General features: G+C 44.4%; 1 protein-coding gene across 6 annotated transcripts in view; it reads right to left on the bottom strand.

The window, feature by feature from the left end:
- TTC7B (tetratricopeptide repeat domain 7B) overlaps window positions 1-26,693 on the bottom strand; it is a 267,642-nt gene that overhangs the window by 170,082 nt on the left and 70,867 nt on the right. For 3 of the 6 annotated variants that reach the window (XM_035261264.3, XM_035261262.3, XM_078335612.1), the window contains exons 4-6: window positions 24,399-24,529; window positions 11,124-11,245; window positions 10,436-10,459 (exon numbers count right to left, since the gene is read on the bottom strand). In XM_035261264.3, the coding sequence (XP_035117155.1) occupies window positions 10,436-10,459; window positions 11,124-11,245; window positions 24,399-24,529 (277 nt within the window). The remainder of the gene's footprint in view (window positions 1-10,435; window positions 10,460-11,123; window positions 11,246-24,398; window positions 24,530-26,693) is intronic. The other 3 variants (XM_035261265.3, XM_035261263.3, XM_035261261.3) reach the window with 1 other exon arrangement.

Genomic DNA, 26,693 nt, shown 5'->3' on the forward strand with positions numbered 1-26,693 from the left:
TGTCAAGGGCAGCCTATGAAATTCTTGTGAGTTGGAATCTTTCACTAAACCTAAGAAGATCTCTGGTTTATACTGTGTGTGATGCCAGTAAAACGCTAAGGAGTAAAATAAAGCAGAGAATAAAGGATGAGCTGGCTGGACAAGATGCCTCTGAGGATTCTTTTGGGTCTAAACCAAGCTTGTCCAACCTGAGGCCCACAGGCAGCCCAGGATGACTTTGAATGTTGCCCAACACAAATTCATAAACTCCCTTCCTCCCTTTCTTTCTTCCTTCCTTCCTTCCTTCCTTCCTTCCTCCCTCCCTCCCTCCCTCCCTCCCTCCCTCCCTCCCTCCTTCCCTCCTTCCCTCCTTCCCTCCTTCCCTCCTTCCCTCCTTCCCTCCTTCCCTCCTTCCCTCCTTCCCTCCTTCCCTCCTTCCTTCCTTCCTTCCTTCCTTCCTTCCTTCCTTCCTTCCTTCCTTCCTTCCTTCTTTTCTTTCTTTCTGGCTGGAGTACAGTGGCGAGATCCCAGCTCACTGCAACCTCTACCTCCCAGGTTCAAGCGATTCTTCTGCCTCAGCCTCCTAAGTATCTGGGATTACAGGCACGCACCACCATGCCCAGCTAATTTTTGTATTTTCAGTAGAGATAGTGTTTCACCATATTGGCCAGGCTGGTCTCGATCTCCTGACCTCATGATCTGTCCTCCTTGGCCTCCCAAAGTGCTGGGATTACAGGCATGAGCCACTGTGCCCGGCCTTCATAAACTATCTTAAAACATTATGAGATTTATGCATAGACCTTTTTTTTTTTTTTTTTAAGCTCATCAGCTATCGTTAGTGTTAGTGTGTTTTACATGTGGCCCAAGACAATTCTTCTTCCAGTGTGGCCCAGGGAAGCCAAAAGATTGGACACCCTTGACTAAACAATAACAGTCACCACTCCCTTCACCCTACCTCACCTTTGCCAGTTAGCTCCTATTTTCCAATTCATCCTCAGGTTTCTGCTCAGTCACTTCCTCAGGAAAACCTCCCATAACCACCAACTGTAGGTCAATTTCATTTTAAAATGGATTCTCAGAAATGGATAGCTTTCCTCCTCAATGCTATAACTATCTTAGGTTGTAGTTAGACATCCAAGAGGATAACAATCTGATTTCTCTCTGACAGCAAGAGCATGTCTGGCTGCTCATCACTTTATCCCCAGCACCCAAAAAATTCCTGGCTCAGAGTGGGAGCTGATAAACACTGGCAGGACAAGTGAATGCCATAACACATCACCTGAACCAACAGCGGGGGCACTATCCCTCAGACCACACGATGTGTTCCTGCTGTGTGCTCATTCTCAGTACTCCCATCCAGAGCATGACCAAGAGCTGCTCTAAAAATACTGCCGTCTGATCAGGTCTTACATCAGCAACTCCCAGGGAATGAATCTCCAGTTATGTCAAGAGGTACTGAGAGATGCTACAAAAATTAAGTGAACTCTGACTTTTAGACACTAAATTATATAACCGTCTTTCTAAAAGAAAAGCTTCAGGGAGAAAAGCTAAGGTAAGAAAAGAAAATACGATTATGTTTGCCTTTCCTAAAGGCTTAGCCCACTGGTGACTTACTTGTTTTTTCTTCTGCTGGACCACAAATTCCTCAGGGGCCATTTGCTGCCAGGATGTTAGTTCCTAGTTCCTAACACGTAAATATTTGACAGATGAATAAATACGTGAATGGATAAACAAACAAGCAAGGAATCTATTCCTCCCCTCCTGCTCCCATTAAAATTTAAAACTACTACCCTAGACAAATCCTAACCAATTTACCTGTCAAGGAATTCCAGTTTCTTGGTGTGATTAAAGGAACTGTCGCCTGCCTTCCAAGAGGCCACATATCACCGGTAAACCATGTAGGCAGAGGTCTTTGGGAGATGCAATTAAACCCCAATCACTAAACTCCTCCCCAGCTTTGGAAGCTTAGAATGACCCACCCTGTTCTTCTGCTGAAACCAAGGAGAGACCAACACGGATGGACCATCTTGCTGAATGCTGATGAAGCTTCCTAAGGGCATCAGATCTCTAACCTTCACTGAGTGCTAGCACTTGTGAAGTAAATGGAAAAGCAATTACCTGTCCCCATAATTCATCACTGAAAAGAGTGGTTTTGGAGTTTCATAATTAAAATTCTTTTGTTTCCACACTAAAGTTTTGATGGCATTAAGGGATGAGCAAGACCTAGCCCACATTTAAACAGAAGAGAGAAGATCTGGCTGATGCTTTTTATTCATACATAATTACATCTAGACTTGCTTTATTTTTATTTTTTAATTACATGAGACCAATTGGAAGATGATAGACTGGCTTTTTAAGGTCCTTGATTTTCAAGTGTACTGTATTGCTGTGCTGCTCCTGACTCCATTTTCAAGACAGGGGACTGACAGGGCATGGTCAACATGGCCCAACTGATGAGAGGACTGAACTGGAGCCAGGAGCAGTAGGACAGGTCCCAGCTCTGCCCTAGTCAGTTGTATGACCCTGAAGAAAATCAGATTACCTTGTTTATCGACAGTGAAATGTAAACTCCACAAAGCCAGTGACTGGGTCTGACTCGTTCACGTAGAAGAGTATTTGGCACTAGTAAGCAACATAGGAAGGGTCTCCACCAATGTATGTTGAATAATTAGTGAACAGGATTTCTCTGAATCTCATGTATCAAGAGAAGTGATGGAAACAAATGCTCTCTAACAGCTGTTGGAGCTTCCGGATTTTCTGACTCAAAACTGCACCATCAGTTCAACTATTATGAAGATCTCCCTTCAAAGTGAAATGACTAATGTGAAGAGTGTGGAATATTGGCCTAGGTAAGTCAAGTCTTCCAGACATGTGAGTGCCTGGGCAACATGTGGCATCCCCAAGGTGGCCCCTAGCTGGCCAGACTGCAGGAAGGTGCCCTATACCTCACGCTGCTCGATCAACTTTCATTCTGAAGCTGCTGAAGCAGCTCTCACACAGACTCCCTCCCGGCTCCATCCCTCCCTCCATCACCCCCACCTTCCTAGCTCCTGCTGAGGTTAGAATGTAGCCTGTGGCCAAAAACCAAGTAAAATGAACTGAACGTGATCCCACTGAAATGGGGAACATGGCTCTGGTGGCACTAGATTCCTGGTGGCCAGATGAACTACCCTGTTCTTGGCCTTCCCAAAACCCCACCTTCAGGATCCAATGGCTTCTTCACACCTAGAGAATGAATTCCCTGTTCCTTAGCCTGCTGTTTAATCACCATCTCTCTACCATCCATCCTTCCCACATGAACTCTACCTTAGAAAAGAAAATGGAAGGGGAATAACATTTCTGGGAAGTGGCCAGCGTACAGAGCTGCGCTTTGTCCTCTATCATCTGCTCCTCAGATCCCTGTCCAGCTTCTGCTCTTACCATTCCAAAAGTCTGTTCAGGGTCACAGATGTCTGCCATGGAATCTAATCCAGGGGTCACCTTGGGTCTTCTTTATTAACATCAACACAGGTGATCACTTCCTGTTTCCAAGCATAGCTTCGCCTTTAGGTTTTAACGAGGACACACCCTCAGGGTTTCCCTCCCACCTCCGGCAGTTCCTTCGCAGGGTCCTCCTCCTTTACTCAACTTCCAACTCTTGCGGGTCCTCAGGCCGAGTCCTGGGCTGTCTTCTCTTCTCTCTTTACTCTCTGCCCCCTCACTGATCTCATCCAATCCTAGGGCCTTAAATATAATCAATATGCTGAAATTCTCCATTCATAACTGAAGTCAAACCCATCTTCTAGGCATGTGTATCTGCTTAGTTGACATTTCCACTTAGGTATCTCACAGGCGTCTTAAACCTGTAATGCCCAAAGGCAAATTCTGGATTTCTCCTTTTCTAGATCCAATCCTCTCCTTGTCTCCACCTAACTAACCAACTGTTCAAGGCTGAAACTGGGGAGTTATCTCTGGTTCCTCCATTTCCCTTACCCTCTGTCCCCCAAATCCAATTCACCAGCAGTCCTAACTCTGGTAGTTCTAACAGACATCTCAAATGCACCCACTTCTATTGGTCTCTATACCCATTGTTATCTCGAAGATAGGCATCTAATGTCTTCACCACTCGTATCACCTACCCTTGGTGCAGGTGACTTGCGGACTTTTCTTAGAACAATCATCACTCTCCCACTATATGCTGCACAGTAGACCTGCCTTCTGGGTAAGCCAGACTGAGAGAGTCTGTGACCTTCCTCTTTCCAATGCTTCAGCTACACTGGATTCCTTCCTGATTCTTGAGCACACCAAGTTCTTTCCCAGGTCAAGACCTCTGCAGATTCTGCACCCTCTCCCTGGAGTCCTCTTTCCCCTGTGCTGGGCCTGGTGAGTTCCTTCTCACCCTTCAAGTCTTGGTCTCATCTCAATGTCACCTCCTCTGGAGACCTGGTCAGGCCACCCTATCTAAGCAGGGGCCCTCTGTTATTTGCTTTCACTGCACCCATTCGCTTCCTAGCACCTATTCCAATTTGTAATTATATGCAACCAGTACTTACCTAGTATCTGTCTCCCTCACTAGACTGTCTCCTCCCAGAGAGCTTGAACTATGTCTTTTATATTGGCCGGTATATACTAGTACTGAGCACAGTACTTGGTACTTAACAGAACTCAACAAATACTCATTGAATAACAGACCAAACCCACTGCATACCAGGTCCGGTGCTGAAAGCTTTATAGGAACATCACCAGATGTCTACAGAAACCATCACTCCAGCTAGACTGGTCTCCTATGTTGAAGAATACACACAATACTGAGTACAGTCCTAACTCCATACTCCACCGACCTCTGGCAGTTCCCCATCTGCAGGCACCTACGCCATCTCAAGCCCACTTTTCCAAATCTTCACTCCCCTTTTCAAATCACATGGCTCTCCCAGCAGAGCAGCACTCCTGTTTGCTTCTGTGGCAACCTGGACTTCCCCAGTCATAACACATATGACCATCCTGAAACGACTTATTTTAATTCCTAATTCTCCATGAGACTCAGTTCTCCATGAATTCTAGGAGGGCAGGGACTTTGTCTCTCCTCTTCACCACTCATCCCCATGACTTAATGTAGGCTCTGTAAAATAGTTTGGATGTGTAATCTGAACCTCATATTGAAATATAATCCCCTCTGTCGGAAATGGGCCCTGGTGGGGTGACTGCACCGCAGGGGTAAATTTCTCATCAATAGCTTAGCACCATCCCCCTTGGTACTCCTCACGATAACAAGTGAGTTCTCATGAGATCCGTTCATTTAAAAGTGTGTGACACCCCCTTTGCCCTAGCTCTCTCGCTCCTGCTCTGGCCCTGTGATGACCCTGCTCCCCCTTTGCCTTCCATCATGATTGCAAATTTCCTGAGGCCTCCCCAGAAATCAAGCAGATGTCAGCATCGTGCTTCCTGTAGAGCCTATGGAATGGTAAGTCAATTAAACCTCTTTTCTTTATAAAATACCCAGTCTCAGGTATTTATTTACAGTAGTGAGAGAATGGCCCAACACAGCCCTGACACAGATGGTACACAATGAATCCTCGTTAACTGAATGAACAAATGGCCCTACTCGAATACAGGAATAAATGGGCCTGGAAGCTTCAGCTCATTTAAAGTGATCAGGTGTTCTTTCATTGTTCATTCTTTTATAGAACCACATCATAACCTTTAAAGTTACTAATGTTTATGTCTTCACCTTTTTTTCTTTTCTCTACCATCTCCCAGATGACAAGGCCCATTTCCTTTTCATCTCTGTAACTGTTGAAGAGTGTTGTGTACAAAAAAGTGGTGGTTATTAAATGCTTACAGGAAACACGTGTGAATTCTCTCACGTTCACTGCAGTGGACTTGTACTGTCAAAAGTACAGTTTTAAATGTGAACACTTTTACCCCTACAAGAGGAAGATGACCTCTAGAAGGCCAGAATACAAAGGCAATGAAGTTGCTTAAGCACCCGGAGAGACAAGTACATCCAGCAAAGCATGCCTACCTCCTAGAGGGCACCCTTGCCATGATCACCTCCACAATCACACGGGATATGGGAGCCTGTCTGCTGCCGCCGCTGCTGTCTCTGAGACATAAGCCCAGGAAGCACGCCTCCTCAGCAGCCCACAGGACCCAGAAGGGCCTGTTGGACTCCTTTTCCTGCCTTCTAAGTCTAGGTTACACTGAGCAGGGCTAAACAATTGCAAAGAGATTATGCAGGAAGATTGAAAGCCTTTTAAAGTGGATGCATAGTGTGATTAGTGGTCTATTTGTTTGATTACAAAAACAGAAATCCAAAAGCCCTTCCATACCACTTTACTCCATGGCTTGATGCAAGCACCTCCGGGGAGCCCGAGGTCTGAAGCATCCCTGCCTGACTTCCTGCTTTCTCTGAGTCAAGGCCTCCCAGGCAGCACTCAGTGATGTAACCTTGGAAATGGTACTGCCCCATAGGCACAGTCATTTGCCTTTTGCATCAATTTATATCCACCCCACCTGAATTAAAATCAATTCAAAGTCAGGGAAAACACACTACAACCCGTTTTGCTTACCCAGGACACCTGACACAGCTAACAAGAAGCAAGGTTACTTTAAATGTGCTTTGCTACCCTTTGTTTACAAAAAAAGGGTAAATATTCCTAAAGCAACCCACAGTTACTACTTGGCATCCCAGCTGGGCGTGGTGGCACATGCCTATAATCCTAGCACTTTGGGAGGCCAAGGCGGGAGGATCGCTTGAGCCCAGGACTTCGAGGCTGCAGTGAGCTAGGATCATACCACTGTATTTCAGCCTGGGCCACAGAATAAGACCTTGACTCTATAAAGAGTTAAAAACCCAAAATTTTTTTTATTGCATTTTAGGTTTTGGGGTACATATGAAGAACATGCAAGATAGTTGCATAGGTACACACGTGGCAGTGTGATTTGCTGCCTTCCTCCCCTTCACCTATATCTGGCATTTCTCCCCATGCTATCTCTCCTCAACTCCCCACCCACCGCTGTCCCTCCCTATTCCCCCCAACTGACCCCAGTGTGTAGTACTCCCCTCCCTGTGTCCATGTGTACTCATTGTTCAACACCCGCCTATGAGTGAGAATATGCGGTATTTCATTTTCTGTTCTTGTGTCGGTTTGCTGAGAATGATGTTCTCCAGGTTCATCCATGTCCCTACAAAGAACACGAACTCATCGTTAAAAACCCAAAATTAATTGGCCTCCCCAAATCAAGCTTCTCTGGCAGCAATGACTGAAGTAGGAAGTAACAACTATCTTCACAGAAGGCCGAGGGTAATCCAAGGGTGAGGCCGTTTCTCTACTGCTAGCTGGGCTGACAAATGAATACACAGTGCTACTGTGGTCAGACCAGTCAGTCCCGCCTACTTTCTCTGAAAGTGAGTAAAATGTTATCCAAGTTTATGGTTACTCATCTTGAGTAGTATTCCCTTAAACCTGCAGCCACTGTAAAGAAATGCCCTGCCTCCATGAGGCTCAGTCATCGACTTCTCCACAAACTCCCACTTCAACCAGGATGTGACCTTAATCTGGTCCCACTTTTAGCTGGTAAGTCAGCCAGGCATCATTACCACTGAAAGTCACAATGTGCCTCCTGCTATTTGCCTGACACCCCACGAGGTGCTTCCATGGCATATTCTTATTTGCTCCTCACTACTGCTCTAAGAGGTGAGTGATATTCAGCCTATTACACAGATAAAGAACCTGAGACCCAGAGAGGAAGAGACGGCTGGTTCCAAACCCAGTGCCCGAGCTGCCCTTGCACAAGCCGCTTGCCGTGGCGAGGCAACTCGGAGACAGCAACCCTGGCCCTCTGAGGGTAGTGCTCTGCTTTCACCCTCGGCGGAGCCTCAACAAGATGTTTTGTCAGCCTTAACAGGCTTGTTGCTGCCACCCAGAGGGATAAGAGAAATAGATGTGAAATGGATCTGGGTACATTCCAAGTCGGACCACACCCAGAGACTTGGGACTGGGAGGCAGAGGAAGTTACCAGCCTGATGACAACTAGCTGTTCTCTCCTGCCTCATAAGGAAAGAGGGAGCTGAAGAAGAGAGGAACTAGGAGAAGGAAGGGAAGGAAAAGATGGGAAGAAGAGGAAAAAGAAGGGTGGGAGAGGGAAGACAAGCAGCCAGAAAGGAAGGCCAGGGGGAGGAAGGGGAGGAGAAAGGGATGCTTTGTGACGTGCTATAGGTGAGACAGGAGGGAAAGCCTCAGGAGAAATCACCAAACCAACAGAGGCTGGAAACTGTCTGTGGGCGATGTCCCGACCTGGGGGTCGAGTGCTGCCTCACAGAGGCAGGGCGATGGACAGTCAATCCCTCCCATCAATTCCCTCCACACCGAGCAGCTGCACTTCCCACGCAGTGGCATGGTGGTAAAAGGACTAGAGCCCAAGGAACCGTGTGACCTGCAGCAAGGCACAGTCCGTGTGAGTCTAGATTTTTCTAAAGAATAGGGGCACTGCCCATGCTGCCCACTGCACAGGCAGAGTGGCAATGCTGTGAGGACCAATGACCATGAAGGGCAAGCGCAAGCCAAACTTAAAAGCAGCACTGGAGTCTAAGGCATCAGCAGGGGCCCAAGAACTGCTCCTGACGTCAGGTTTTCTGAAAGAGATGCCCAAGTCCACCAGCTCAGCAGTGACTTCTGGAAAAGACAGGGGAGTTCTAAAAGAACCAGATTCAATACCATAATTCAGTGAGTCCTCAGGGACCACAAATAAAAAGCTAAGTATTCGTTTAAGTATGTTTCTAAAGAAAAACATTATGTTTCATCAATTCCATCTCTTATTTCCAAACTCTTCTATACTGTGTTTTCCTACTACTGAAAATCAGCCAACCTGTCTATTATATCCTTCTAGATACATAGAAGAAAAGCAAAAGGAGTGAGACAATGGGAGCAAGTCCATCAGAAAGAAGTGTGGGAAGCTGCCGGTGCTCAGGGACAGCAGTTACCTCCATTCTGTCCCCACTTGCCATAGGCGTCCACCGACAAATGAGCCTGGCTGTGGCCCTCAGGCCCTGAGTAGCCTACTGGTATGGATCAAGCAGACCTGACAGCACTTGGCATGTTCAAAATCACCTGATGGTCCCAATGGCTTTTCTCCTCTGTCCATGTTCTGTGGCCTCCAAACTGGCCCTCACCTCTACCTCCTAAAAGTAATTCCTCACTACCGTTGCACTGTCCCAGCCTAGGGACTGCAGCTAGCAGGGACCTTTGAGAGTACCTGACCCAGAGCTGGGCGTGGTGGCTCACGCCTGTAATCCTAGCACTTTGGGAAGCTGAGGCAGGCAGATCCCTTGAGCTCAGGAGTTTAAGACCAGCCTGGGCAACATAGCAAGACCCCGTCTCAAAAAAAAAAAAAAAAAAGAGTGAGAGTACACGGCCCAATCCCATCACTGGTCTTTAGCTCCCAGAGAGAAGAGCAAGACAATAAGAAAAGAGAAAAAGCTTCAAAGCTAAACGCTTCCTTAAGGCTGTATCAATAGGCATTTCCTTCAACTTGGCTCAAGTACAATAAAATGAGAAGAAACGAGTCCGTAGGCAATCCATGACATGTACTTCATCACTAGTGCAAACCTCTCGTTATTTTTTAGTTGGATTCCAGTGGGCAGCCAGTGTCTCGGGGAGGAGGCCAGGGCCCAGTAGTCTTCCTTTCTCCCCAGGGAACAGGCTTCAAAGATGAAAATAAATTATCTAACCCACTCTTACTAATCTCACACAAAGCATTTTCAACTGAACATATTGGTATGGCACCCCTGGATCCCCAGGGGGATTAATTCCCAGGTCTGGACTTCCATATTCACACATACAGACACAGGTTAGAGAGGAGGAGGGCAAGGGCTGGGAGCTCCTTTGTGATGACCACCATTTATTGTGAAGAGGAAAAAGAAACTTTACTAGAAAAAATATTCTGTGTTCCCTCCCTTCTCCCTCTATTTGTAACAGCAAAGAAAACAACTTCACCTTAGCTTAGGGGACGTGCGCCATCACTCAAACGATCTCAATCTGTGGCAGATGAGATCCAATGCAATAGCATCTTTGTGCCAAGGCCATCGAGCTGCTGCAAACCTTGGGGGGTATGTCACGGCCTTTTGTGGGCCATGCGGAGCTCAGCCAGAGGCCTCTGGACCAAAGCAGACCTTCTCTCACAAGCAGTTTAATAAGACTTGGAAAATAGGCATTTATTTTCAACTTATGGGAAATGAATGCATGTGGCTCTGGGCCACGAGGCAGATAAAATCCCAATTTCATGAGCTACACCCCAAGGTTTGAAGCTCTTAAAAATGAAGAGGGAGAAACTCCATTGTTCATTTTTCCAGAGGCTGGGGCTTGTGTCCCCTCTGCCATTCAAAGCACTACTGGACTACTCTAGAGGAGGGGAATGGGCCTCCAGGGGCCTTCCATGCAAAGCCTAGGGGAGTGCCACAGAGGAACCAGATACCTACTGTTGGTCTTCATGCACATCTATCCTGCAGCACAATGTCAAAACAAGGGACAACTGAAGAGATTTGGAACAGAATCAGCACATTTCTCACAAGAGCAACACAAAAAGGAAAACAAACATCAAATGCATTCGAGAGCTGTTCCCTCCCATTCACGATCTTCAACCTTTCCCAAAGCCTTTTCAAAGGCAACTCAAGTTGGAAGTGTTCTGATGCGGCATGACAGCCATACTCACTGTCATGAAAACTGGCTGAGATTTGGCAAATCCAATTCCCTGAACGATCAGCCAGTGAAAGGGTGATGCTCCTGTGTGCCAGGATTTCCAATTCATTAACTTTTTCCTTAACAAAATGGGGAAGGCTGTGCAGAGCCATTCATGGAGGGCAGGCATGGGAAGGCGTGGCTCCCATCAGGCCCACCCCACTGGTTCTGCGGCTGTGTCCTTGTGACTGGAGTTCCCTCCCTCCCTTCTCCCACCTTCACATCTCATGGGAAAGCAAGAGAGTCAGGTAGAGAAGAGACAAAAACAGCCAATGTTCATTCTTAAAAAAAAAACAAAAACAAAAACAAATGCTCCAGTGGTAGTCCATATTTAAAGTGCTTTGTTATAATAATTAAACTGGAGAGAGCATTGTCAAACTTTCTACTTTCCTTCTCTAGGAAGTGGATTAAAAAATGAAGAAGGCTTACCCATTTTTGAAATAGAGGACATGGGCTCTCTGAAGTCCTGTTTCTAGGAAAAAACCTAGTTCTTGATCGTGGGGAGCAGGGCCAGGCTTAGGGCTTCTGTTTTGAATATTAGTAAGTATTACCTAGAAGGGGAGAAAATTGGAAAACTAATCAGATGCACATCCAAGCCTACTTCCTTCAAACCCTATCTCTAAATGTACTGCACAACTTAAAAAACCAACTTCCTCACGCAATTATCAGTGCAGAGGCACAGGTGTAGAAGTGCAAGCACTGGAAAAGCAGAGAGAATGGTTCTCCTAGACAGGAAGCCACCAAGCGACCCAGGGGCACACAGGGCCCTCCTGGTACTGAGAGCTAAGGAGTGGGGGGTGCTGATGAGCAGGTGGTGCCGGGAGAAGCACTAGAGATGGAGAGGCCCTGCTGAATGCCAGGATACTGGCAGGAAGGCTGAGCAACACAGAAGCAGTTCCTAGCAAAGGGTAGAAATAGTTGTGATTCACCAATGGCCAAGGTCACTAGCAGGCAGACTGCAGCTGCAGCCCTGCATGAGCTTGATGAGTTCCAAGATGAGCTGATGAGCGATCCGCATTAGCCCTGGAATCAATCAGAAAAAGGCAGACTCGCCAGGCTCCAGAGCCGAGGGACACTGCAGCTTTGCAGCCTGGTGAGGCTGGACTGTGTAGCATCCTCTATTCTTAAGGGGAGAGCTGAGCAAAACACCCTCTCTCCCCAAACTTAGCTTCTTATCTTGTCAACAGATAATGGGGTTTTTTTTTAAGGTTTGATTTTTTTAGCCCTGCAAGAAAGATTGCCAACTAATCAGGAGAAAGATTTGCAAGTTGCGTTGGAGATACTGAAGCGTAAACATGTAGCTGCTACTCTCTTTCAACTCACAAGTTGGCGTTATTATGCCCATTATATAGATGAGGGAAGCCTTCTCAGAGGGAAGGCTACTTGTGACTCATGTAAAAACCATGAGTCTTCTCCAAACATGCTGTCCACATTTGCTGAAAGTCAGCAGCTCTTCAAAAGACACAGTTGTTTGCCAAACCCCAAATATCCTAGAGGTCTTGAAACCTTAGTCTCCAAACAGAGTTGAAGTAATTACTGGTTCCCTAACCCGCAAGCTTTGGGGAAAAGAAAAGTAGAAGGTATATGATAAACAAGACATTGAGGAATGAAACCCTTGCATGTGAACCAGACCCCAGCACCTTATAGAAACTGCCCAGCTCTGTCCTGACAGCCCTCAGCTCTGCTCCCCCAACTCCCCAGGGGTTCCTCCTCTCTGGGAACCTCATTTCCACCCACTACAGGCTCCTCCTCCACTCATCCACCAAGTGCCAGAGATGCACATGGTGCCTCTTAGGTCTCTCAAGATGACTGCATCCATCCCTATGAGCTTCAAAATCATCAGTATGTTGCCAACGCCCAAATTTATAACTCTAGTCAAGACTTTCTCTGTGAATTTCAGACTCACATATCCAACTGCTGCACTCGGAGGTCCAGCAGAAACTTTTAAAAATCATCCTTCATTTGCTTTTCAGCAGAGTTTTAATTTTGACATGCCATGATTATTTTAAAGCAAAAAATTCAGTACAGCACAAAAAAGAAAATAAAAAAATAACCTCGCAATTCCATCATACAAAAATAACCACAGTTAACATTTATTGAACGACAATCCAGATATCTTTGTGGACGCATGTATCAAGCAGAGAAAGATAAAAATCATTTTACAAAAAAATGAGATCATGTTATATATGCTAGTTTTAAATTTAAACTATTATATTTAATTTGGTTAAATTTAACAGAAGGAACTAAAGTGTAACCAAAGTTATACTTTACAAAGTTTGTCCCTCCTAATTATTTCTCAGCTATGTCTGTGACTACCCACTCTACCACCATTACCTCATCCGAGCTGCCAGGACTTCCTGCTAGATTCCCGTAACAGCCTCCTGAATGGACTTTCCACATCCTCTCTTGCTTCCCTATTTCCCTTCCACTCTCTATAAGCAGCCTGATTTTTTTTTTCTTTTTGAGACAGGATCTCATTCTATCACCCAAGCTGGAGTGCAGTGGCATGATCACGACTCCCTGCAGCCTCAACCTCCCAGACTCAAACGATCCTCCCACCTCCGTCTCCCAAGTAGCTAGGACTATAGGTGTGTGCCACCATACTCGGCTAATTTTTGTATTTTTTGTAGAGATGAGGTTTCACCACGTTGCCCAGACTGATCTTGTACTCCTGAGCTCAAGTGATCCAACTGCCTTGGCCTCTCAAAGTGCTGGGATTACAGGCATGAGCCACTGTGCCTGGCCTATATAATTTTTCATAACCCAATCTGGATCATGTTGCTCTTTTTCCTCTTTCTCATCTCTCAGATATCAGCTTGCTTCTTCCTTCCTCCGAAGGGCCTTTTCTAACAACCAGCATAAAGGAAGTCTGCCCTATTAGCCCGCCTACAGCATCCTTTCCTATTCCTTCACTGCACTTGGCATTGTATTTCTTCACTTGATTTCTGGCTCTTTCCACTGTGCTACAAATTCCACAGTCAGAGGCCACACCTGTTTTATTTACCCAGAGCCTACTGCAGTGTCTAGTGCAGCATAAGCACTCAATATATATAGTAAATGAATAAATTATCAAGGCCAATCATAAAAGGCAACAGGAAAGTACCCCACTGTGTATTAGGCACCATGTGGGTACACGGCTTCCTCATTTATTCCTCCACAAAACCCCACTGAGATACACACCATTATCCTCTTTACCGGAGGGGAAGTGGAGACTGCTCCACCAAGTGAGGTGCCTGAATCATGTGGCTGGAGAGTGGTGGGGCTGGTGCGGAAACCCAGGTCTCCATGACTCCACAGCCCGGCTCCTTCCCCTCATCTGTGTCTGCTCACAGCAAAGTCCAAAACACAAGGGCAGCCAAGAGGAGGCTTACGGTTATAAATGGAAGAATGGGAAGAATGGAAAGGACGCAGGAGAAGCCTCAGAGGGAAGAGTATTGCTCAGGGCTTACCCTGAAGTCTAAGCATCTTGAACTTAATCTCTTCCTCAAAAAGAGCCTCCAACACACGGGCCTGGGCAGGAGCATTGTTTGGCAGTGCTGAAGGCACCACTTGTTCTGTGGATAAACACTTCCAGTGAGGAGATTGCCAACAAGCGTCCTTAACAAGCACAGCCAGCTCTGGCAGAAGCCAACACCCAATGACCGAGGAAGCACAGGGGAAGCAGCCGAAGATTTTAGTCAAAAGACTCAGGTGCAATGTCTGGTTCTGACACTGCTCACCCACCATTCGAGGGACTTAGGACACCCTTGACCTCACAGACCTTCTCTGCCCTCATCTATATAATGGGGATAATAACGCCTGCCTCACACAGTTGGTTTGAATTGCAAATGAGAAACTTCATGAGCAAATATTATATATTATGATACAAATACTATAATCTTTAATGGAGCTATATTAATTTCATGAGCAGATATTATATATTATTGTACAAATAGTATAATCCTTAATGGAGATATATTAAAGAGTTACCTTTACATAGAAATAAAATAAAATATTTATTTCTTAACATTGTTTTATAAATTCTGGCAATAAGGCATGAGAGATATAAGATGGAAAATATTAGAAAGGAAGAAATAGGCCAGGCGTGGTGGCTCATGCTTGTAATCCCAGCATTACGGGAAGCTGAGGCGGGTGGGTGGCCTGAGCTCAGGAGTTCGAGACCAGCCTGGCCAACATAGCAAAACCCTGTCTCTACTAAAAATACAAAAATTAGCCAGGTGTGGTGCTATGCGCCTGTAGTCCCAGCTACTCAGTAGGCTGAGCCATGAGAATTACTTGACCTGGGAGGCAGAGGTTGCAGTGAGCCAAGATTGCGCCACTGCACTCCAGCCTAAGTGACAGAGCGAGACTCTGTCTCCAAAATCAAAAAAGAGAGAGAGAGAAAGGAGGAAACAACAATGAAAATCATTCCGCCACATAGATCCATAGGCGGCAATGAGCTATGTCCGCTGAGATTCTTTGAAAAGCATTAATTCTGTTTCTGTAGAAGAGTTCAGTATTGTGGACAATAACTGCCATCCTTGCCATCCTTGGCACTGCTATCCTTGTCAGCCTTCAAGACACTGCTCAGGCATCATCTCTTCTGGGAGACATCCCTGAACTCCCACACTGGCCCAAGGCCATTTCTGGAGCTCCCAGAGTTCTCTGAGAATTCCCACCACAGCATCCTCCTAGCTAAGGACCTGTGTCCTCATGAGCTTCTTCAGGGCAGGCTCTGTGACACGCATTCTAGTACCCCCGCATTCAAGCACTCAATACATGATTGTGCAAGTGAATTAAAATATCACAGGCCTTCTTATATGTTAAAATATAATTTCAAAAATGATCCAGGCCAGGCACAGTGGCTCACGCCTTTGAAAGGCCAAGGTAGGTGGATTGCTTGAGACCAGGAGTTCGAGACCAGCCTGGGCAACACAGGGAAACTTTGCCACTTTTTAAAAATAATTAAAAAAAAAAAAAAAAAAAACGAAAATCTGTAGAACAAAAGGTCTTGACAAAATAGGAAGAGGGTCACAGATGACAGGAGACTAAAAATATAATTCTTCAAATTAATGTATGGAATTAAGAATTCAACTGAATCCCACAAGGATTTTTCTTGAACTCAACAAAATTATTCTAAAATTTATCTGGAAGTATTAGAACAAGATAAGAACAAAGGATAATCTGAAAAATAAAAGTAATGAGTAGCCACGGATCATTCAGGTGTTGAAACCTATCATAAAGATATATCTATGAAACAGTGTCATTTTATCATATCAGTGCAACACAAGGGCAGCCAGGAGGAGGCTTAAGGTTATAAAGGGAAGAATGGGAAGCTTAGAGCAACAGAATAAAAAAGCCAGAAATTACTGTAGTATCTAAAATTTTATTGAATGACTAAAAATTTATGACAGAAAATACAAAAAGGAAAGATAAGATCATCTTAAAGTAGCACTGAAATATGGGAAAAATTAAATTAGAGCTATATATATACCAAACTGAACCCCATTTTCATCTATACATGGAAATTAAAAGTTTTTTGTATGTTTTCTTTTGTTTGTTTTAACGGTTTCTTTGTACATAGTGAAAAAGGTTTTGTTTTTTGGTTTTTTTTAAAGGTGGGGGGAAGGGGCCCAGCCTCAATGGCTCATACCTGTAATCACAGTACTTTGAGAGGCAGGAGAATAGCTTGAAGCCAGGAGTTCAAGATCAGCCTGGGACAAAAAATTTAAAAATAAGCCGGGCACAGTGGCATGCAGCTGTAGTCCCAGCTAATTGGGAAGCTGAGGCAGGAGGATCGCCTGAGCCCAGGAGTTTGAGGCTGCAGCAAGCTATGATCACGCCACTACACTCCAGCCTGAGCAACAGAGCAAGACTCTGTCTCTAAAAAAATAAAAATTTATATATATATATATATATATGTATATATGTATGTATGTATGCGGAAAATGGTCAAAAACTATCAAATCCTAGGGAGGTTTATTCCAACACTCAAGCTTGAAAAACAGTAAAATAAAATATAATTACAAAGATAATCCGATTCAACTATATACAGATTCAAAATTTATAAGCAACTTAAAAATGAAAAATTACTGGTTAGGAAAATATTCAGCACAAATATGATAAAGAGTTAACATATTTATGACATAGTTTATTCAAACTGTAAGAAAAACACCATTTCCAAACATTAGACAAAAAAGACAAGCAGACAAAAAAAGGGTTAAACATAAAGCTGCCACATGACCCAGAAATTCCACTTGTAACTATACTGAAGAAAACTGAAAACATATGTCTACACAGGAACCTGCATACAAATATTTATAGCAGCATCATTCATAATAGCAAAAAAAAAAAAAAAGGAACCCCAATGCATATCAATTAGTGAATGGATGAATACAACGTAGCATATATCCACACAATGGCACAATATGTAACATTGTAAAGAAACAAAGTACTGACACATGCTACTACATGAATGAATCTTCAGAGGTGGTCATAAAAGATCACATATTGTATGGGTCTATTTCTTTCTTATTTTTATTTTATTTATTTATTTATTTATATTTGAGATGGTGTCTCGCTCTGTCGCCCAGGCTAGAGTGCAGTGGTGCAATCTCAGCTCACTGCAACCTCCGCCTCCTGGGTTCAAGTTTCTCCTGCCTCAGCCTCCCGAGTAGCTGGAACTGCAGGTACCCGCCATCCTGCCCTGCTAGTTTTTGTATTTTTAGAAGAGATGGGGTTTTACCATGTTGGCCAGGCTGGTCTTGAACTCCTGACCTGTGATCCACCCATCTTGGTCTCCCAAAGTGCTGGAATTACAGGTGTGAGCCACCATGCCTGGTGTATGGTTCTATTTCTATGAAATGTCCAGAATATGCAAATCTACAGAGACAGACAGTAGATTAATAGTTGCCTAGAGCTGGGGAGACTGGACATAAAATGGGGATTGACTGCTAAGGAGTGCAAGGTTTCTCTCCAGGGTGATGAAATCTAGAATTAAATATTGGTAATGGTTACTGAACTCTGGGACTATGTTGAAAACCACTGCACGATTTAAATGGGTGAATTGTATGGTCACAGTAATACTATTTTTGAGAAAAGAAAATAGAAATATAACTAGTATAAAAAAATTTCAACCTCACTGGTAATCCAAAAAATGTAAACTAAACTTGCAAGGTACCATTTTCATCTAGCAATTTCAGCAAAATAACTTTTAAACAATAGCAGCCCTGTCAAGATTACAAAGAAACCACTACTCTCCTGTATGGCCATAGAAGTAAGCAGTATAGTCAGGGCAAGGTGACTCACGCCTGTAATCCCAGCACTTTGGGAGGACAAGACAGGTAAATCGCCTGAGGTCAGGAGTTCGAGATCAGCCTGGCCAACATGGTGAAACCTCGTCTTTACCAAAAATACAAAAATTAGCTGGGTGTGGTGGTGGGTGCCTGTAATCCCAGCTACACAGGAGACTGAGGCAGGAGAATCACTTGAACCTGGGAGGGAGAGGTTGCAGTGAGCCAAGATCCCACCATTGCACTCCAGCCTGGGCGACAAGAGTGAAACTACAGCTTAGGGAAAAAAAAAAAAAGAAGTTAGTAGAACTTGTAGAAAGCAACTGGATACAATATGTAGTAATAAGAATGGTAAAAATATCCTTACTTCTGAGAATTTGCTCTTAGGATATAATGTAAAGCAAGAGAAAAAAGCAACCTGAAGGCAGCTGGCATGGAAGCATTATTTACAGGCTCATCATATGGCAGAGGCCACAGACGTGAGATCAGCCTGGGCAACACAGAGAGACCTCGTCTCTACAAAAATAAAAAAATGAGCCAGGTGTGGTGGTGCGTGCCTGTGGTCCCAACTACTTGGGAGGCAGAGGATCGCTTGGGCCTGCAAGGTTGAAGCTGCAGTGAGCCAAGATCGCACCACTGCACTCCAGCCTGGGCAACAGAGTGAAACCCTACCTCAGGAAAAAAAAAAAAAGAAAAACAGATAGGAAATATACAAAATCAAAATAAGCAACCGCTCTTGCCTGGTATCCAGACTCTCCCAACTCAGTTTTCACTGTTTCCTACTCTAGGCTCCTACTCCAGGCTCCCAGATGAAGGGCTCAAAGTCAGAGGTGCCTAGAGCAGAAGCACCTGCCGAGCCAGTCAGTTTCTGGACATGTCTTTAAGGAAATATTACATCAGACTGTGAACTGTCCCTGCTACTTCAGCCTGAGTGAAAAGGTAGGCCCGAACAGGAAGGAAGGGAGGAATCGGCCTTTTCTTTACTGCCTCACATTTTAAAGTTAGAAACACAGTCACCTGGCCCTCTAGAGCCATCGCCCTGCCTTTCTCAGCAGCAGCACTGAGTGCTTTTCCTAGGACACCTGGTTTGAGTTCGGGACCCACAGTAACCTGCATCTAATCCAGGTCGGAATCCAACACCTCAGCAACATCACTGCAAGTGTCTGGGTCAGGAGAACATACTCGCTCAAGGCATGGCCAGGCTGTAACAGCTCCTTCATGAACATGGGAAATCTAAGTGGGTCACTGTAATATTTGGGGGCCTGGTGTCTCTTCTAGAAACTTTAGCACTAAAACAGCCAATAAAACATTACGGCTACCCCATAACTTCACATTAACTTCTTTTCTAAAATAGGATGTAGAGAAATGAACTGTCAGCAGAAGGTAAAGTTCCATCCTGGCTCTCCTCCTGCTCAAGAGAGCCATAACCAGCTGGTTGGCTGGTGTGTGCAAAGGACAGAGACAGGATGGTTTCATCTGCCAACAGCAGGGCTCATATTATGATGTCCAAGGGTGAAGTCATTGTTCCCCTCACTGCACCTCTAGAAGCTCCTTGTGGGGTGGATAACTTTATTTACTGTTGGCATAATGCCGTCATCTGAAGATAAACTAATCAAGGTCAGCCTTTGCCATTTCTCTAATGTAATTTATTTGATTAAATTATTTTATGTGCTCAATTTTATAGGTAATATATCTGTTATTCTCCTTCAGAAAATAAACTATCACAGACTATTTGTAGGTGTCCCTGTGACTCTGCCATAACAAGGACAGTATTAAACAAATATTTGATGCACACAACTTTCATTTATTGACATTTTCTTGGCCCTGCCTCTGTGTCTGGAACTAGAGGGCGGAGTAACACCTAGAGAGCTCCTAGGTAATGCCTGGCATGTGCTAGTGCTCAGCAAGGGCCAGCTCTCTTGCTCCGGGAAATCAGACAAGTCAGGCAGAATGAGCCCCGCCCTGGAAGCACACAGAAACAAACGGACCAAGGTCAAGCGACCAGGAGTGAACAGAGAAGTCCAGACACAGGGACTCCAGGCAAAACGTTGTTCCACTGGCTTCAGCACAAGAAAGGGAAAAGCCAATTATCCTGAAAAAATTACTGCATAAGCATTGCCCTGAAATTATTTAACTTTTTTTTTTTAAGACGAGCTCTCACTGTTGCCCAGGTTGGAGTGCAGTGGTGCAATCTCGACTCACTGCAACCTCCACCTCCCGGGTTCTAGCGATTCTCCTGCCTCAGCCTCCCGAGTAGCTGGGATTACAGGCTCCCTCCACCAAACCTGGCTAATTTTTGTATTTTCAGTGGAGATGGGGTTTCACCATGTTGGCCAGGCTGGTCTCAAACTCCTGACCTCAGGAAATCTGCCCTCTCGGCCACCCAAATTGCTGGGATTACAGGTGTGAGCCACCACATCCAGCCTCTTCAACATTTTTAACAAAACAGTATGTTTGTAATATTCTCGATTTTAACCTAAATATCTAAAATTGTCTGAGGTTACGAAAGACTCCACAGCCAGGTGATAAGGGTAACAGATAAGGGTAAGAGAGCTGACACTGACTGCATGCTGACAGTGTGCCGGGAAGCGCATGAGTTAACCCGCCCCACCTCACGGCAGCCTCATGGCAACTAGGACTTCAGCTTTACAGACGAAGATCCTGAGGCACAGAGAGGCTGAGCAACCTGCCCAAAGTCCCACAGCTAATGGGGGCAAGGCTGGGGTCCCAACACTGGCAGTCACTCCCCAACGGTGCTCTGCAGCCTCCCACAGCTCTGTCAGCTGTGTCGGGGGAAGCCAGGTCAGCCCTCGTTCAGAGGTGTCACTGCCCTTTAAGAAACCAACAACTCAGAACATCCCAGAACATCACTGGACACCACCCCCCAGCCACCACCAGATAAACCCAGAGCGGCACTCCCTCAGAAGCACAATTATGAAAAGTCACTGGTCAAAAAAAAAGAAAAAAAAAAAAAAATGAAAAGTCACTGGTCACAACACTCCCAACTGTCTCCAAAAATCCTCCCCAAATTTTACTTGTGCTAGTGAATAAAGTTGAAATGCCCAAAGGCCCCAGCAATCAGGAGTTTCTTCACTACAGAACAGCAGGGAAGTGAGGGGAGCCCCAGAGAGGCTGCCTCTGCCCAGCAGAGCAAACAGGAACAGCCCGTGGGGTTTCCTACCTGGCAGGGCTGCTCCCAAACAAAGCCGTATTTGCCTTGGCTTGCTCACAGCTTTTAACAGATTCCATTCCCTTTTCTGTTTTCAATACAACATAATTCTTATTGAGTTCAAAATTAAGTCAATTAAGCTCAAAATTCAAAAAAAGAAAAAAGCCAATCAGTATCTCTTGCATAGCACACAATGATCTTGCCACATAAAAACCACCAACTTCCTCCATGCCCATTGGTCACTTAAGGAAGGTTATTCTCCCCCTAGCCTTCTGCTCAATCAACAGTTAACTTCTTGAGTACCTACTACAGTCAAAACAGATGTTGGATTCATTCAATCTCTCTCATTGCTAATATCTCCGCTTGCTGAAATCTGGGGAGATCCAAACTGGTTTCCCATAAAGGAAAACCAGTGCTGAAAAATCACAGCCAGAAATTTGAAGATCGTCTACATACACTGAGATTTAACCTTAGACTAAAGAAGCTGCTTCCCCAATTCCACCAAAAGCTAAAGCTTACTTGGTCAAATAAAACACATTTATTGACTTTTTTTTTTTTTAAGTGCAGTGGTGCAATCATAGTGCACTGCAGCCTCAAACTTCTGGGCTCAAGCAATCCTCCCACCTCAGCCTCCCAAGTAGCTGGGACTACAGACACATGCCACCATGCCTAGCTTATTTATTTCTCTTTTTTTCTTTCTTCCTTTCTCTTTTCTTTCTTTCCTTTCTTGCCTTCCTCTTTCTCTTTTTTCTTTCTTTTTCTTTTCTTCCTTCCTTCCTTCTTTCTCTCTCTCTCCTTCCCTCCCTTCCTCCTTTCTTTCTTTCTTTTTCTCTCTCTCTTTCTCTTTTGTAAAGACAAGGTCTCACTATGTTGACCAGGCTGGTCTTAAATTTCTGGCCTCAAGTGATCCTCCTGCCTCTGCCTCTCAAAGTGCCAGTTACAGTCATGAGCGATCATCACACCCAGCCTTATTGAGCACTTTCTCTAATTAAGGGTGTGGGGAAATGACACGGTTTTCATTTGTTTGCAGCAGCCTGGGAGAGTGAAGTGAGCCAGCACTGAACTAGGTGTCATGTGAGCTGGGTTCTAAAACTAGTTTTGGCCTAACTTTCTGTGTGTGCCTGGGCTCTTCCTTTCTGGACCTCAAGTTTCTTGTCAAAAATCCAATATCTTATGATCACCATTTCCCCAAAATCAAAGAAAAGGCTTTCTTTTAAATCCTACGACTATCCAAGAAGTCTCCTTGACGGTCCTGCTGAAGAATCCAGCACTGAATGGAGAGCTGTGGGTGAACACCGAAGTGTATTCACATCTACCAATTCCTACATCACTACAGACACATGTAACAGATAAGCCTCCTTTCTCTCAGCCAGGAGAAGATGGCTCCAAAGTGACAGGGCTGGAAGACAGTGGAGAGTAAGCAGCAAGATAAGGGCCTTAAGTGGCCAGGGCTGTGTGGTCAGCAGGAACAACTCAGCTGAGATAAGTAGACTTCTCCACTTCCAAGCACAGGCCATCAAGGAGGCAGACACTGGAAATAATGGGGGTTTTAAAAGCAGCCTGCATGATCATCCCTTTAAAGATCGTATCATAAATTCTGAACAACAACAACAACAAAATTCTTTTCTCATAGCAACCTTCTGATAGAACATAATGTTGGCAAGACAGACATGTATCTTCCTGAATTCCCAGCTATCTTAAAGCATGGCTTACAATCCATGCTGGTTGAGACCAGGTCAAATCTTATTCCTATCACTCTCTCCACTTCTGCTATGGTTCTCCCTCTAACATCCCTGACTCCTAAAAAGGCAATTCTGATGCACATCATATGCACCAACACACTGCACCGTGATTTATGAAAAAAAGTTACTTCCTGTCTGTTCATTTATAAAGTAACAAAAGCCAGAAAGACTTTGGCAGTCCCTCTCTAGTCTAATCCTTATAAACACAAGGAGCCCAGAAAATTGATAGAAAACAAGACCTCCAATCAGTTTCAAAGTTTCACAGGATTTCTAATCATTTCAAACACTCTTGTAGGATACATCTCTGGGTCTGAAGGAGTCAATAGCAGTGTCCTTGTGAGAACTGCCAGCAGCAGCAACTGCTAGGAGCTATTGTTATTAATAAAAATAAGTGACATTTACCAAGAATCCAATATGTTCCTGAATCTGGGCTAAGTGCCTTTATTCACAAGACCTTATGTAATCCCCACAAAAGCTTTCACGAAATAGGAACTATGATTATGTTCTCTTTATGGATGAAAAAATCGAGGCTGAGAGGTGAAGAAACTTAGTAAAGAGCAGAACCCAAAGATGAGAATCTGAAACAGGCAAGTTGCCTCTACCTCCCTGGCCCCATCCAGCCTCCAGCCTCCAACGTCCTCTGCCTGAGGCTGTGAGCTCAGAACCCCGAGCTCACTCGTTCTCTGCTAGAGGCCGTCTTAGCAGCTGCTTGTTTCCATCACTCACGCCACAGACAAACCACTGACGGCTGACAGCAGACCATCCCTGATGGTCTCCGGGGATATCCAACATGCTCAGGTCAGTCCACGCCCCCAGCGGACCTTTGCCACATCTGTCAAGGTAAAGCCTCCCAAACCCCAGAAGAACAGATCTTGGCACAGAGTCCACACAAGTGCAAATGAAGCTCAACCCATTTTATTAGGAACACAGGAGTGGCTGGCCAGCTTCAGGGTGCTGAGGGTATGAACAGATGCACAGTATCATTTCTGCTCAGAGGATGCTAAAATGCTTCACAGACACTGCACCATCTATCTTTCTTTCTCTTTCCTTTTTTTTTTTTTTTTGACATTGTTTTGCTCTTTTGCCCAGGCTAGAGTGAAGTGGCACAACCTCAGGTCACAGCAACCTCTACCTCCCAGGTTCAAGTAGCTGCTCCCTCAGCCTCAGTAGCTGAGATTATAGGTGTGCACCACTACACCCAGCTAATTTTTATATTTTAAGTAGAAACGGGGTTTCACCATGTTGGCCAGGCTGGTCTTGAACTCCTGACCTCAGACGATTCACTTGCCTCAGCCTCCCAAAGTGCTAGGATTACAGGTGTGAGCCACCACACCTGGCCAACTATCTGTTTTTCATAAGGTACCACAGTCACTACCATCCTCTCCTTAGCTTTAAGTAGTAGAAGTAAAGCTTCGCACACAGAGGCAGACAAGCTGAAAGCTTCCTAGAGATTGATTACAGGTGTCCACCATCTGATTTGGGGAAAAAAGTTATGAGGAACAAGCACGTGGTTCTCACTTACCCTTTCTATCTCTTGGAGATACAGGAGTGCGATGTCCCCTGCTTTCTCATAACAGGTGATGACATCCTGTTCCCGGTCCACATGGAGATTACTGGTAGAAGAAGAAATAGGCAGCTTCTCCAAACAAAGTCCTTAAAAAAAAAAAACCACACACAAAAACTGAGTGAGTTGTTTTTCCTAAGTCTTCATTTCTAAATATTGCTCCAGAAGATGGTCCTAGAATATCATGTTGTTTGCAAATAGACAGTTTACTTCCTCCTCTCCAATCTGGATGCCTTTTATTTCTATTGATTGCCTTGTTGCACTGGCAGGAATCTCCAGCACTGTGCTGAATAGAAGTGGTGAGAGCAACCCAATTGTGGTGGCACACACCTGTGATCCCAGCTACTTGGGAGGCTGAGGTGGGATGATCGCTTGAGCCCAGGAGTTCGAGGCTACAGTGAGCCATGATCGCACCACTGCACTCCAGCCTGGGCAACAGAGAGAGACCCTGTCTCCAAAAAAAAAAGAAGTGGTGAGAATAAATAATCCTGATCCTATCCCTGATCTGAGGGAGAAAGCATTTAGTCAGAAGGCATTAAGTTTGACATTAGAAGTTTTTCTTGGATGCCCTTTACCAAATTGAGGAAGGTTCCTTCTACACCAATTTTGCTGAGAGTTTCTATCAAGAATCAGTGTTGGATTTGCTCAAATCCTTTCTCCATGTTCATTGAGATAATCATATAGCTTTTTCACTTTTCGTTTTTAAATGTGGTAAGTTACATAGACTGATCTTCAAATGTTAAACCAACCTTCCTTTCCTGGCAAATACACCACTTGGCCAGATGAATTATCCTTTTTTATATTTTTGGATTTGATTTGTTAAAATTTGGCTTCAAATTTTTTTTTTTTTTTGAGACAAAGTCTTGCCCAGGCTGGAGTGTAGCAGCGTGAACTCTGCTCACTGCAACCTCTGCCTCCTGAGTTCAAGCAATACTCCTGTCTCAGCCTCCCAAGTAGCTGTGACTATGGTCACGTGCCACCACACCCAGCCAATTTTTTTTTTTTGTATTTTTAGTAGAGATAGGGTTTCACCATGTTGGGCAGGCTGGTTTCAAACTCCTGACCTCAGGTGATCCACCCGACTTGGCGTCCCAAAGTGCTGGGATTACAGGCATGAGCCACCACGCCCAGCCTCAAATTTTGTCATATTATGTTTCTAAGAAGTATTTGCCTGAAGTTTCCTTGAAATGCCTCCACACCTGGTTTTGATAACAGGTAAACACTAACCTCATAAAATTAGTTGAGAAACATTCCCTCTCCTTCAATTTTCTGGGAGTGTTGGTGTAGAATTGATATCATTTTGTCCTTAAATGTTTGATAGAATTCACCAGTAAAGCCATCTGGACTTGGAGTTTTCTTCGTGAGCAGCTTTTTAATTAAAAATTCTATTTCTTTGATATAGGGCCATTTGGATTATCTCTTTCTTCTTGAGTGAGCTTTAATAGTTTATATCTTCCAAATAGTTTGTCCATGTCTTGCAAGTTGTCAGATATATTGGTATAGAACTATTCATAATTTTCCATAATCCTTTAGTGCCTGTAGAATCTCTAGCAGATGGCACTTCTCTCATTCCTAATATTGGCAATTTCTGTCTTTTCATCCTGCTATCAGAGGTTTACCAATTTTACTGAAATTCTCAATTAAGATTTCTCAATGTCACTGACTTTGGTTTCACTGATTTTTCTCTATTATTCTTCTGTTTAATTTATTTCCACTCTGGCCTTTATTATGTCCTTTCTTCTGAATACATTGGGCTTTATTTGCACTTCCTATTCTAGTTTCTGGAGGTGGAAATGATTAATTTTGGACCTTTTTCTTTCCTAATATAGGTATTTAGGTGTTAGAAATGTCTCCCTAAGGACTGCTGTAGCAGCATCCTACAAATTTTGATAGGTTGTTTTTTAAATTTTCATTCAGTTCATAATATTTTCTAATTTAACTTTTGATTTCTTCTTTAGAAGTGTGTTATTTAGTTTCCAAATATTTGGGAGTTTTCCAAAGATCTTTCTGTTACTGATTTCTAAATTAATTCCATCATGATCTGTGCAGTAAAGGGCTGACTTGGAGCCTTGAGATGTTCAAACCCTGTACATTCCAGAGGAAGAACTGGCCCTTACCTGTTCCTGGGAGATAAACTCTACGCCCTTGGAATATCCTACCTGTCTTTGTTTATTTGGGGCCTTGAGCCATACCAGATAGTTTATGCCAACAATGTTATTTATGTCAGAGGACTAGGGCCATGCTTTATCAGCC

Source organism: Callithrix jacchus, chromosome 8 (assembly GCF_049354715.1).
Source record: "Callithrix jacchus isolate 240 chromosome 8, calJac240_pri, whole genome shotgun sequence".
Lineage (NCBI taxonomy): Eukaryota > Metazoa > Chordata > Mammalia > Primates > Cebidae > Callithrix > Callithrix jacchus.